The sequence below is a fragment of the Oryza glaberrima genome, chromosome 3 (assembly GCF_000147395.1).
Source record: "Oryza glaberrima chromosome 3, OglaRS2, whole genome shotgun sequence".
In the NCBI taxonomy this organism is placed as follows: domain Eukaryota; kingdom Viridiplantae; phylum Streptophyta; class Magnoliopsida; order Poales; family Poaceae; genus Oryza; species Oryza glaberrima.
In genome coordinates, this window is record NC_068328.1 from 11,975,661 (window position 1) to 11,990,301 (window position 14,641).

The 14,641-nt window shown below is 40.0% G+C and overlaps 1 protein-coding gene and 1 non-coding gene across 2 annotated transcripts; one reads left to right on the forward strand and one right to left on the reverse strand.

Moving 5' to 3' along the window:
• Window positions 1-3,447: 3,447 nt before the first annotated feature.
• On the reverse strand, window positions 3,448-6,303 carry LOC127765532 (alanine--glyoxylate aminotransferase 2 homolog 3, mitochondrial-like). Its single transcript, XM_052290447.1, has 8 exons — window positions 5,658-6,303; window positions 5,237-5,467; window positions 4,970-5,140; window positions 4,567-4,890; window positions 4,262-4,487; window positions 4,063-4,176; window positions 3,883-3,969; window positions 3,448-3,747 (listed from the first exon to the last, which is right to left on the reverse strand). The coding sequence occupies exons 1-8, from the start codon at window positions 5,856-5,858 to the stop codon at window positions 3,704-3,706; spliced, it is 1,398 nt and encodes a 465-aa protein (XP_052146407.1). The 5' UTR covers window positions 5,859-6,303; the 3' UTR covers window positions 3,448-3,703.
• Window positions 6,304-11,771: 5,468 nt separating this feature from the next.
• TRNAG-CCC (transfer RNA glycine (anticodon CCC)) lies at window positions 11,772-11,842 on the forward strand. Its single transcript has one exon. It is a non-coding gene; the product is annotated as a tRNA-Gly (tRNA).
• The last annotated feature ends 2,799 nt before the right edge of the window (window positions 11,843-14,641 follow it).

A 14,641-nucleotide genomic window follows, 5' to 3' on the forward strand; every position in this document is an offset into this window, starting at 1 on the left:
ATTTCACGGCGATGCAACATGGTCGGTATCAATTGAATGCGTTGTTTTCATTACCTAAATAAAAAAATCGACTGGATACTTTTTTTTTCTGACTGTTGAAAATAGTACACTCTCTGCCCGGCCAATTTTCCACTCACGAGGCAAGAAAAACAGGGGCATCCAGTTCATTAAATTAAAATTAAGTTTCTATTAACAATAAGTGAATATGCCCCTATCACGAGGTACCCAACAAGGCAACAACAGACCGTAATGGCACCGGTAAAGCGACTTGTGAATAAGTAATGGCACCGGTAAAGCGACTTGTGAATAAGTGAAGGCAGCCGGAGAGCATTTTTTTTTTTTTGCAGTGGTTTCTCTTTTAATGACGTAAGGAGATGTTAGGTTGGGAGAATAAAAACTGAACTGATTTTTCCCTGGAATGAAAAATATATTTTTGAACTTATCCCTTCCATCAGTTGTTGGTACGAATATCACAATTGAATTCTGTTTCTCAGAATTTTGCATTGCCATAATTTGTTAATTAGTAAACTGTGCAAATCTCTTCTTTCTAATAAGAAAAAAAAAGGAAAGAATCTCTTTTATTGAAAATAGAACGGATTTGACATACTGCTTGTGACAGAAAACAAAGAGAAAAACTTTCGAATTCTTGACCATCCAATTTGCTTTAAGATTTGTGCACGGATGAAGAATTAAAAAATCAAACGGCCCACGCAGGTGTTATTCCACTTTTGGGCTGCGAGTGTGTTTTGTAGTTATATTGTGACTACACTTTACTTGCAGTAAGTCTAGAGAGCATCAAGGTTGTCAGGATCGGGATACTAGGTAGTGTCATTTTGCTTAAAGTAATATCGTATCATAGTATCGGGATATCATGAGATTTTCTTTTTTTTAAGTTTAATTAATATTTATATTAATTATATATAGTCATTCTATATAAAAAAATGTAGTAATGATATATGTCATGCAAATAAAGATATTTATCAAAAGAAACATGTTGGTTTTGATATATTTAACTGATTTTTATATAAATTTGAGCATATTTATTTACATTATTTTCAAACCATGCTATTTTAAATAATATTTTGTAGTATCGTAGAGATCATAGAATCAGGATACCACCTAAGATTTCGTAGGATCGTGTAGTAATGAATAGTAGGATCGATATACTATGAAAATTAGGATACTAGGTGGGATCGGTATCGTTTCGACTTGGTAGGATCGTAGTATCGTAAGATACTATGATACGAATCGGGATACTGACAACCTTGCAAAGCATAATTACATGACATGCCAATAAAAATATAATATTACTATTGTACTATACTTATATCTGAAAGTTTTAAAGAAAAACTTACAACAACTACATCAAATAGAAAGGGGATGTCGGAATCGAAAGATGCACGAACAAGAGACTTGAGAGTTGGAAACATTTACCTCATCTTAAACCAATTAGCATTTTTTTCAGCAATATTTTGCATCATGGTCATTTACCTCCTCAGACATTGTCTTGCTTGAAAATTGTCACTACTACATATGTAGTACTACTACATAAATCACTACTACGAACCGCTTGAGTGACTGTTGATACGTGCTATCAGAAATTTTTTTAACCAGATCACCCAAATTCAGACCAAAACATACAAAAACAAGATTATGGGATTATGAAGAGAACCACATTGACAAGATTTATATTGGTTCAGACCCCTCATGAAGAGAACTATAGAGATTACAACAGAGAATAACATAACCGATGAGTTACCGATTAGACCTTTCTTGAGAACAACCCGACAATATCAATCAGCGAGTTGGTTTCGAGTTCTCCGGATTATTTCTGGTATGACCGATGGCAATGCTATGATAGATAATCCTGTACCCTTAGGGAGCCTTGTATTTATACCTCAAACTGCCTTGGCTTCCAAGTAGAACTCAAAGAATCTTGCACACACTAGATCACAAGGCCCAAATCCCCTCCGAATAGGACTCTAACACCTTCTATTCAGGGAGTCAGTTTTCTTTCCCATTGGCCAAATTCCTTAAGACTAAGGTAGCATTCCCGCATATTTGAGGGTATACCATATTCGTATACTCTGTAACCAAAAGGATAGGAAAATGTCCTTATCCATAACCCTGATAAATTACTAAATTTATCATGAATTTATTATAATAAAAATATAAATTCCCTTTTTATTATAAATTGTGTGCATCCATCTTAGATTATAGGATCATATTAAAAAAAATCACTTTATCCGGATTACATATAAATTCCGTGTTGTTTTGGACAAAATTTGACTCCTTGGATTTATGCCACTGAGGGTGTATAAGTAATATAAGTCTATATTTATTTAGATATAGTATACCTATTAGCTATATTTTTAACAAAATATATTTTTTTCATTAATATATCATAAAAATCTAGAAAGTCATCTATAGCATACAAGAAAAAAAATATCACTTAAAATTTAGAAACTCCAAAAATAAGATATGGTAAATATGCCAAAAAAGAATCGCATGAAGTACAAACATATATATGAACAAACTCTATTATTATTATGACATATTTTTTCTCATAAATTCAATGTATACGGTTTCAAGTAATATATCCAAACCAGTTATTAACAAAAACATATTTAAAATAGAGTCAAAGAATATTTAAAAATATCATCCACATATAAACATTCGCAGTAAAAATTCAAGCAACATTAAACAAGATGTCCGCGCGAGCTACCTTTCATATTCATTGCATAAGATATATAAATAATATTTTTTGCAACAGTGAAATGGTGCTAATGTGATGCAATGATGCTTATGTAGTTATGTTGCAGTTATCTTAGCAACTGCACTGGATCCTGATCCCATCATCTCTCTCCTGTCATCCTTTTCACTTCGGTCGTTTCACCCTGCTTGAGCTCTATTGCCGCTAGAAGCGTCGCTGCCAACCACACTGCCCCGCTCGACCTTCACCGTTGTCCGTGTTGCCACCAGAAGCGTAGCAGCGCTCCACCGTTGAAGGAAGAGTGGAGAGCAGAGGATGGAGGTAGAAGACAAGGGGCTATTTGGTCCAAGAAAAATAGAAAATGCAGCCAAGGGATGTACAGGATATATCTTCAACTTCAATTGGCTTCATTCTAATTTAACAAATATTAATGATATATTTTAAAAAAGTAAAATTTATAATGGCATGGATTGAATTAACCAAAAATCACTTTACTAATTAGACTAAATTGATTTCCTTTTATTAACTTATAGAGGTAGAATTTGATCTTACATATATGTAAAGTGATACATATCATGTGTTAATATATATTGTTGAAAAAATTGTATAACCCTTTGAATGATATAAACAATGGAACATCTCCTCGAAGGGAAAAAAAAAATCAATCTCCGAGCCCTACCAAGAAACATTTCAAGTTGACAAACACAAAATGCGTGCAAGTTTTGAACCGTAAATTAATTGGTATCGGTATACTTAAATATAGGATACCACACGTATATTTATTATATCTATATATACAAGACTCAACCAAGACTGACTGAGATTTCCAAGATTCTCTCTACAAGTTTCTGACAAATAAGAAATGCATCGAAGCATCAAGGAGTGAACAATTTTCCTGAACTGTTCGTGAAACCATGCATCTCTGATGAAGATTGTGAAACATCTTTGATGGCCTTTCTACTCTTGTGAAACATCCGTGCAGAGCAGGTTTCAGAGCTTGGACAGTGCAGAGTCCATCACGGCGACGAAGAAATCTGCACCAAACAGAAAAAAAAAAACAAAACCAATGATTGTGTTAGTATAACCGGTGAGCTGGTACCTGGTATACGACAGTGATAGAATATGAACTTGATCGAAATATTTGATCTTGATGGAGTGTAACGGCCTACCGGCATCCTCCTTGGTGAAGCACAGAGGGGGAGTGATCCTGAAGACGTTCCCGTAGAAGCCGCCTTTGCCGACCAAGACGCCCATCTCTGCATGTACGCGTGCAAAATCCATGGCGATCAACCTCATCAAGCCACAACTCGATCAGAAACCACAAGAAAATGTGTCCATGAAAAGCTTACCTTTCATGTGCTCCATGGCGCGGCAAATCTCGTCTTTCGCCGGCGTCTTGAGCTGCCGGTCCGTCACCAGCTCGACGCCGAGCATGAAACCCGTCCCCCTCACGTCGCCGATAACTGCATTCATCCATGGGAGACGGCAAGAATGAATCAACCACAAGCAGCCATGCTGTCGTGGCCATGGCGGCCGGCAACTACTTACTTTCGTGCTTGTCCTGGAGAGCGCGGAGGCGGTCCTTGAGGTAGGAGCCGACGGCGTGGGCGTTCGCCTGGAGGCCCTCCTTCTCGAGCACCCGGAGCACGGCGAGCCCGCCGGCGGTGCACAGCGGGTTGCCACCGAACGTGTTGAAGTAGCACCGCCTTGTCAGCACCTGCGCGATCTCCGGCGTCGTCACCACCGCGCCCAGCGGGATGCCGTTGCCGATGCCCTGCACGCCATGCACCGTCAGGCTTGATGTTCGATCGAGTCATCATGCATGGTGGCGAGCGAAGCGGAACGGATTATACCTTGGCCATGGTGACTATGTCGGGGACGACGCCGTGGGTCTCGAACCCCCAGAAGTGGCTGCCGACGCGCGCGAAGCCGGCCTGGACCTCGTCGGCGATGCACAGCCCGCCGGCGCTCCGGACCGCCTCGTACGCCAGCGGCAGGTACCCCGGCGACAGCTCCACGATCCCACCGACGCCCTGTATCGCCTCCGATATGAAGCCGGCGACCTGCCCGGTGGTGCCGAACTCGATGATCTCCTGCACGTCGCGCGCGTACTTTTCGGCGTCGGAGCCGAACGCGCCCCTGTACGGGTCCGGGTTCACGGCGTGGTGCACGCCGCTCTTCAAGCACACGGACGAACAGGTGATCAGAATCGAGAGTGTTTTCATCGATCGGTGATGGCATTTTGTATGTACTGACCTGGACGACGCTGAACTTCCAGTTCTTCTGCGCGGTGGCGCCCATGGTGCCGGCGGCGTTGCCGTGGTAGGAGTTCCGGAGCGATATGATGTCGTGGGAGCCGGTGTACAGCCGCGCCATCATGATGGCGAGCTCGTTCGCCTCCGTGCCGGAGTTGGTGAAGAACACAACCTACACGCAACGCGCGCGCGCGCCCGCGCCATCGATACGGTCAGAGCAAGCGTCACAAGAATCGGCAACTGGCAAATGCCGGCCGCGACAGTATACCTTGAGGTCGCCGGGCATCTTGGAGGCGAGCGCCTCGGCGAAGTCGGCGATGGCGTGGTTGAGGTAGAGCACGGTGGAGTGCTGCAGGCGGCCGGCCTGCGCGGCGATCGCGCCGACGACGTCCGGGTGGCAGTGGCCGCAGCACACGGTGGCGATGCCGGCGAACGCGTCCAGGTAGCGCCGCCCGCGCTCGTCGAACAGGTACTGCATCTTACCCTCCACGATGTTCAGCTGCACGAAACAAAAACAAAAAAAACCACGGCGATATATCGCTAATGAACACACTGCAGCGAGCCCCATCGTAACTGAATCCCACAAATTACGGAATAGTTTGATTGCCAAGAATACTATACCAAAATTCAGGGAAATTTCAAAAGAGCACGAAAAATTAATTTCAGCAACAAATTAGAAATGCACATACTGGTTTGGAATAAAAGTGGAAGAGGGACGGGCTGAGGAACTCGGCGCGCTTCCGTGCGATCTCGGCGGCGGACGGGCCGTCGTAGGGGAGCGGGACGTGGTTGAAGTCCGGCATTCTCGGCGGCGCGACGGCGGCCGTCTCCACCGCCGCTGCGAGCCTCGACAACCCTCTCCTCGCAATCCTACCCCCCTGCATCATCATAACCACAACCCAACCTAACAATTCAAGAAAACCACAATCCGTTCCTCCTCCTCCTCCTCCTCTATCTCACGCCTAATCGCTGATCAGTCGATCGAACGATCTCCTCGACGACGACGCCGGAGGAAGAGGAGAAATTAACAGGTCAGGTACTCAGGTGTGTGGGTGTGTGGGTGTGATCAGGGACGCAGGTGTGTGGGTTTATATGTAAGGCGAGGGGTGCATGCAACCGGCAAAGAGATTTCGCCGGCCGGTGATTGACACTATCAACGGAGAGTTCGAACGTTGCGAGGAGTGTATCATATCCCGCTCAAATCCCGTAAATTTTTGCATCATCTACGTACAGGGTGTGTGGGAATAAATCATAATTAGGCAGGCAGCAGCACACACAGCGCTGCTCTCCCATGAATCTGGACCTGCTTCCTTTCATGGGTTACCTTTGCGATTAGTTAGTGTTTGGGGTTGAGGGCCTAAGTTTAACCTGTGAACCGGGTGAGACCATCACAGGTTCATTGAACCTAGACGTGCTATGGCAAGTAAAGGGGTAAATGGAAAGAAAAGGTACACCAGACTAGCCCAATATACCTAACCCGGCCCCCACACAATGGCAAGTAAATGGGTGAGTGCCTTTTTTTTAAAAAAAAAAATGATGGATTAAAACTAAAATATGTGGTGGAAATAGAAACCTGAAAATTACCATTGATTGAAAATTAAAAGTCTGAGATTCGTCCACGTCACTTCAGTAAAATTTTTACTCATGAGTGAATCTGGGAGTAAAATTTTTACTTATGGTGACGCGGACGAATTTCGGACGTCTATTTTTGATCAAACGGTAGTTTCTAAGTTTTCACTTTATATACATATATATGTTTTACACTACATATTTTCCCTCGTATCCAAACCCAGATGTACACATCCTGGGTGATGCAACCGTGAGGTTTGGTTGATAACTCGGACTGTTTTGATAAGTGTTGTGAACAGTGTATAAGTATTGTTAGCTTGTTCAGTCGTCCCATATCGATATTTCATTGATGAGATAGTACAACACTTAAGGGTCTAGCCAGACCAATTACCCAAAAAGCGTCGTAAGGTTATACTTTTACGGTCCTTTATAATTAAACACTTAAAAAAGCATATACCTCGTAGTGCTTATGAATTTTTTTTGATTTTTGTGTTGAAAATTTCTATTATTTTTTTTTCATATATGAAAATGTTGTTGAATTCCGGTTAGGACTGGGACCTAATTTGTCGGTCCTAGCATTTTTGCGTTGAAATTCGGTCTTCACTTTTCAAAGATTGAACCGAAGACCGATACAAAATTTTTTAGTTAGACTGAATGCCCACCCCTATGTCCACAAAAGACTTGTATTCAACAGTAACAACTTGTACGTACTCTAATATAAGAAGGGATATTTTTTTTCTATATTTGCACACAATAGATCTTTTCACTTGGATGTATTATTTGATTATTTAAAACAAGTTAACTAGACAGCTCATGAGAGTAGACTTGTATATTGGTTGAGTCCTTTTGTTCTTACTTCCTCCGTCACAAAATAAATATAGCTTTGCACTATTCATCTCCAACGTTTAACCGTTCGTTTTATTTGAAAAAAAAATATGATTACTATTTTTATTGCTATTAGATGATAAAATATGAATAGTACTTTATGTGTGACTAATTTTTTTAAAAAAAATTATAAAATTTTTAAATAAGATGGACAGTCAAACGTTGAACACGAATTTTCACAACTGCATTTATTTTGGGACGGAGGTAGTACTTCTTAGCGTGTAGTTGTGTACATGCACTCTTGTTAAGGACAAGGACGAGGACGCGCACTGTTGTCTAGTAATGAAACAATCTCAAAGGCAAGTAACAACTCCTTAAACAACTTGATGGATATCAATCAAGCCAATATGGTATATATGATGGTGATTAGGGAACAAACAATATGATATTGATATAATGAAACTGTTCTGTGAGATGTAATGAAAAATGATAACATATCATAGGAAAATGTCTTGGTCTAATCAGATGTAATGAATTTGTTATGTGACAAAGATATTGATATTGATGTTCTATAAATTAATTTATACGCAAGATTGAATCTAGACAAGTGAAGACCAAATATACACATTCAACTTATAAAACACACATTATACAACAGATTGAATAAAAATGCACACAAAAAATAGAGAGATATGTAGGCCCTGCCTGTAGCCTAGTGGTTATAGTGCTCAAGTAGCACCTCCAGGTCCTAGTTTCGATTTTCCACGGGAGCAAATTTCAAGTCTTTTTTTAAAAAAATCACTCGCTGACCCCTGGTATAAACATGTGTGCCTATGGAGGGGGTGAGGACTGAACCATAAGGGTGAGTTCAAATTATGTTGCTCACAAATTACATGTATGTAAGTGGAGTCATCTGTATGTACATGTGTGATGCATGGTGTGTTTATGTGCTTTGTGTATATATGGTTCTTCCATGCTATCGAACAAACTTGCAACCCCTTGTTCCTCCGTGGTACGCTCCTTATGAGAAGTTCCTTACATCTTCCTAATCTCGAATAGAAAAGGGTAAAAAAATAAAATAAAAGAAAAGAGAGCACAATTACAACACCTTATTTTATAATATTTTTATTGCTATGGCATGCTCGAGCATATAGGTGTTGTATCTCCCACTATAGTGAATACATAGGATACACGGTCTAAGTTCGCAAGTAGGTTTTCAACCCTATTTTATTTTCTTGGTTGCTATGATGGTTTGCATTGAACATACACTTAAACTTTATAGGGGCTGATCGAAAACACTAGCTGCTGCAGCGCTGCGGCTGTGGTCGTGTTTAGCTGTTGCGGCTTGCAGCCGTTTTTCAGCTGTCACAGCAGCAAGCAGTATCGAACACACCTATAAAAAGTAATGTTTCGCTGTAATTCTCTTTATTTTTAATATTTCGTATGCAGGGACGGATCCATGAAATGACCAGAAAGGGGCTTAACTCCTTCTTCCTCCTCCTCCTCTTCTTCCTCCTCCCATCTCCCATTCTCTCAATTGTGATCCAGTGGGTTAGGAAAAACTTGAGTCCCCCAGCACCCTCACTGGATACATCGCTTTTTATATATTACATGAGTGTACCAACTCTTGTTTGTATATTATATTAGTGTACCAACTCTTGTTATGAATTATGACGACAGATTGCATGCCATTGGCTCATGAGTAGAGCATTATTGGTTCAGTAGCAGCAGTTTGTGCACCCGTAACATCTAGTCACACTTAGCCGGTTAGCCCACACATCTTATTGCAGAATGCAGAGTTGTTGATTAGATCTTTTTTTAAAAAAAAGCTTTTGATACCAGATGAGGTGTGATAAGGAAACAAACCAACCTGATGCTTGCTCGGACATCACTAAGACACCAACCCTTATCTAGCTAACTCGTCTGCCATTTGCATCATCGTATATATATGAGTGAGCATCACTGAATCTTAACATGAAAATAAATTCTGTGCCATGTAACTTATCAGTAAGCACTTCCTAAAAGTTATCGATTAGAAAGTCACCTACTTAGTGATAATTTAAAGTGGGAACTGCATGCTTCAGTGCTTGTGCACATATGCTCTGTTTCAAAGTGGTAGGAACTATGGAAGAAGTATATGTTTGTTTTTAAAGTAAGTACGCAGCCATGCTAGTAGTTGGTTTCTTTACTGAAGATAAATTACGCCATATATAGTTATTGTACACAGCCAAATTAAGTGGATTGATCCATTGAATGTGGACGCAATACATCGATAGCATCCCCATGTATAGTTTAATTAAGCACTACTAGATTAAGAGTGATGTCTTATACTGCCTTAAGCAAGACCCAACACCTAATAAAGCGGTGTGGCTTTCCGGCAAGGAACGGCAGCAGAGCATCATGATCAGATCAGCCAAAAGCTTCCTTGTCTCCTCATCTCCCTTTCTTCAGAGTTCAGAACACTAGAGTAGAGCTAACACTAAGCTGACATACAATGATTGTCTTGTGCCATCCATGGCAATAAGCACCATCACACCATAGTTAATTTTAATTAGCCGAAGCGATCGAGACGCGATTAGCGACAGGTAGGTATAAAAGAATTGATGTTTGTGCAACTGCGCATATGACAATGTAGCATCGATCGTCTCCTCCGATTGACAAAGAAAAATAAAGGCTCATTTGAAATTCATGATTTTAAAAAGAACGATATATCATGTCGTTGGAACTTAATTACTTTCGTCTCAAAATATAAGAGATTTTAGGTGAATATAAATCTGAACAATAAGCAAAATCCCTTATACTTTAGGACGGAGAGAGTATATTACAGGAATTATTTTTTTTACGGGGATATTACAAGAATTATTTGATCCACCCGAATTCGTAAGGAATGTTGTGGCAAAAAAAAAACATGAGGCTAGGCATCTTACGGCTTGTTCGGTAACTCGAGGGAAGGAGATTGAGAGTTTACACAAAGGAATTGATGATGAGATTAAGATGGGAATTTGATTTTAATCCCAATATCTTGTTTGGTAGAGGTGATGGAAATTGATAGGGAGTTTAGTTGGAGATTAGGCCATTAATAAAATCGGATGGCTGAGATTTAATTAGACAAAGTAAAGGAGTAATTCCCTCCCAATTACCTGCCCCTACCTAGGTATTGAAAAGTAGGGAGTTCCTTCCTCAATTCCCCATCCTCATCCCACCAAAATTCCCATATCCCCCAACTAAACAAAACACTTAACAGCCTCATCCTTCTAAACTTCCAATCCCTAAAAAAAAAAAACTCCCACCAACCAAACAGGCCGTTAGGGCATACTCTAAAGAGCTAATTGAGCTTAGCTACTCCACGTTTTTCGTTAGTACGTTTTTCAAATTGCTAACGATGTGTTATATAAAGGTGCTTTCAAAATTAAATAAATCTATTTTTTAAGTTTTAAATATATAGTACACAATTAATTATATGCTAATAATGTATCTCGTTTTACGTGCAAATAATAAGCCAAAATCAAACAGAAAGAACACGCCCTTACTAGTTTTCCTCCAAAATTATATCGAAACGGGTCATTCCATATAAGTTCTAAAGAATTTTGTGGAAGCCACACAATCATTTGTTGCAAAGAACTGATTAGGATTATTTTTCATAGGATTTCAGCCTCATAGATTCTCTCCACTTCTCAATGTTCCAAAGGAGCACTTATAATATATATATATATATATATATATATATATATATATATATATATATATATATATATATATATATATATATATATATATATATATATATATATATATATATATATATATATATATATATATATATACGAGTATAATAAACTGCGTGCGTGATGATGATGTGCAAATGCTTAATGTTGTGTTGGTTAAATTTGCATTCTCGGCTGGCCGAACTGCTTGGTTGGTGCTTGGCGAATCGGATGATAGATCGTCAGTACTGAAAGAGTGACAGGGGATAGGTCGATGGTGTCATGCGCTTCGCTTTCTGCGCGCGGTGAGTCGATGCCTCGATGGAGCACATCAGATGGGATCCGGATTGATTGCTGATTAGGTAGGCCAGGATGATGAAAGAAATCATTATTGGAAGCAATTCATTTAGCAGCTAGGAGGGTGACTGTTGACGTGGATGTCCACACAACACGCCGGCCTGTGCAGAGGGCAATCAGTGCGAGCTTGTTGATTTCCCAAATTATTTTTAAAGAGGGAATTAGGGGAATTTGGATGTGTAAATTCGTCGACAGTGCTATGCAACAGTCAGAAATTAAACCGATATGAAATCAAGCTTGTTTCCCCAGAAGAATATATAAAATTCAATGAAGTGTGCCTTTAGTTGATGCCATTTGAAGTGAGTATTGTAAAGTATATATAAACAATCGTTTAATTTCAAGCGTCAAGCGCATCTGGTGTAGTGGTATCATAGTACCCTCCCACGGTACTGACCGGGGTTCGATTCCCCGGATGCGCATCAATTTTGCACTTGTTTTTTTCGTCACATTTTGTTAGTTATTTTTTCTTTTCGGCCACATTTCGTAAGGTTTGAGATGAAATTTGAAAGCCCATTGAAATCGTTGCCACTTTTCCTTTTATCTTCGCAACGAGCCTGAAATGCAACACGAAGAAAACCAAGCCCTCACGTACGTTTCGTTAGTTCTTTTTTCTTTTCGGCCACATTCGTAAGGTTTGAAATGAAATTTGAAAGCCCATTGAACTTTTCCTTTTATCTTGGCACAAGGAGCCCGAAATGCAACACGAAGAAAAGAACGCCTCACGTCATAGGAAAAGGAGAGAAGGAAAGACACGCAGATGAGCCGGTGTGGTGGGCGTGGGCCTGATGAGCTGCTCTGATCCTCCCAAAATATTAATGGACCGAAATTGCGAATGGTGGGCTTTGTGCCATATCGCAACAAAAGCTTTACAATTTTCAGTTGGTTACGAGTGAACAACTTTGATCACAATATTATCTTATAATATTTGAACTCCATAAATAACATTTGAAATTAATTTTACGTGCGTGTGGCTACATATCTTCCATGTAATGTTTTTTAAACTTCCAGTAAAAAATATTTGATTACTAGGATAAGATCTAATCAAATATTTAACATTCTGACTATAAGGACATGTACAACGGTCTTTATTAGTGGTTTCTCTCTATTATCATGCAAGTAATTTTGATGTAGGTGGGCTTTGTGCCATATCGCTTACTAGGATATGTCACATCCACCCAAAATCTCTTATATTATAGGACGGATGGAGTACAATGAATCTAGATAGACTGTCTGACCAGATTTATTGTACTAGAATATGTCACATTCACCAAAATCCTTTATATTATGGGACAGAGGGAGTACTTGTTTATATGAAGGCCTGCGTTTTTACTGTGCTTAAAATAAGCTATCGACTTATTCTAATACTAGTAGATGTTAAATTTTTTTTAAAAGAAACAAAAATTAGAGAGAGAGAAATTGTGAGTGTTTTAGGGATTGAACACGGAACCTCGGGTTGAAATGACACACGCCTTGCCACAACACTATCAAGTGCATCTTAATGTTAAATATTTTTGAAGAGGTAGTTAAACTAACAGAGAAATTAATTAGCTTCATGTATATACTCTCTTTCGTCCCATAAAAAATCAACCTAGTACTAAATATGACACATACTAGTATTACGAATCTAGATATACATTTATACAAATTCGTCATACTAAAATATGTTATATTTAGTTATATATTTATTTTTTTTACGGAGGGATTATACACCTGTGCTAGAGTGCTAGACGACGGAGTACCTAGCTTGCATGGCAGTACTAGCCCTCAGCAGTGTACTATACCAGTCCACACATCATCATCATCCCTACGACGAAGACGCCAAATCGCTCGCCGCTAGTACGGCGCAGCAGCAGGCGCATGCATCATCACTCATCAGCAGCCAGAGCCAAAATGGATCAACACCCCCCCCCCCCCCCCCCTCTCCCTCTCTCCCCGAGCGCAGCAGCGCCGCACACACCGCTACGACTACGGCAGCATTGCATCGCGCCAGCGCCTCCTCCGGCCGGCGAGGCGAGGCCCCTCGCGCGCGTCGGAGCTTGCAAGCTAAATTGGATAAGGCAGGGACATCAATTTCCACCTCGCCGATCTTGCGGCGCCGTTGATACCGTAGAACGTCTATTTCACCTGCGCTGCCCATGTTGTCATCCACGACCACACTGCATCTCCGTCCTCGACCTCCGCCTGTCACTGACGACCATCCAGGAAAGTCTCCCTCGCAGCGAATTTATGTTTACCAGTTATATGTTTCAGTTTATAACTACAAGTACTAAATGATGCTGTTCTAGACAATTTATGTTTCAGTATGTTGTACTTCAAATACGTTTTTCTGAAAATGTCAAGTAGGAAACATTCCTTCCCTCAGAAATCACAGAGAATTTGTTCGAAAGTGACTGAAAGAGAGAGTTGAAAATAAGAATGAATCTATTCTTGCTGATTATTATTTTACATTGGCCACATTATGTCAAAAGGGGAAGTATGGGATCAGATAATTCAACATGTATATATTTACAGTATTTTCACTGTTATACTGTACTCCATCATTTTTGTTTATCTGGTGATTGATTATCAACATTGTTGTTGAGAACTACAGAAGGGGAACAAAGGTTTGTCTTTTCTTTTCTTTCTTGAGAGCAGTTTAATTCCAGCAGGGGCTCTAGAAGTTTGCAGCTCGATCTCGTCTGCAGCCCATCAGGTTCTAATTCATGAGTTTTAGATTTGTTTAGTGGAGTATAAAACTTCATTTCTTCAGGCAAAATGATCAAAATAGCCGCATTGTCTTGCTGGTGTACTTAGATAGTTCGATGCACTTCCTGGAACTCTGTAAAAGGGAAACATGTCGCACCAGTACATGATTGTTTTTGTTTATTTCACAACTATTTAAAGAAAGTTGGTGGATTTTCTTCTGTATTTTTTGGTGGAATGAGAACTTTGACCTAGCTGTCTGAAAATATCTTCTCATTGCTTGTGAGTCAAAATAATGGCATTACAGTTCAACCATTTTGGATGCAAAATTTAATTAGATGATAACAGAAATATTCCTGCTCAGGATAACTAAAATTTCATATTATAGTGATAACGATGCTGAAATTTCTTATATCAACGGAGTAAGTAGTGTGCCTGTTGTTTGTCTGTTTTTGCCTTACTTTCCTGAAATATACTCATGCGAAACAACAGATAATTCTGATATATTGCTCTATAATCATAATATGTCTGCACTA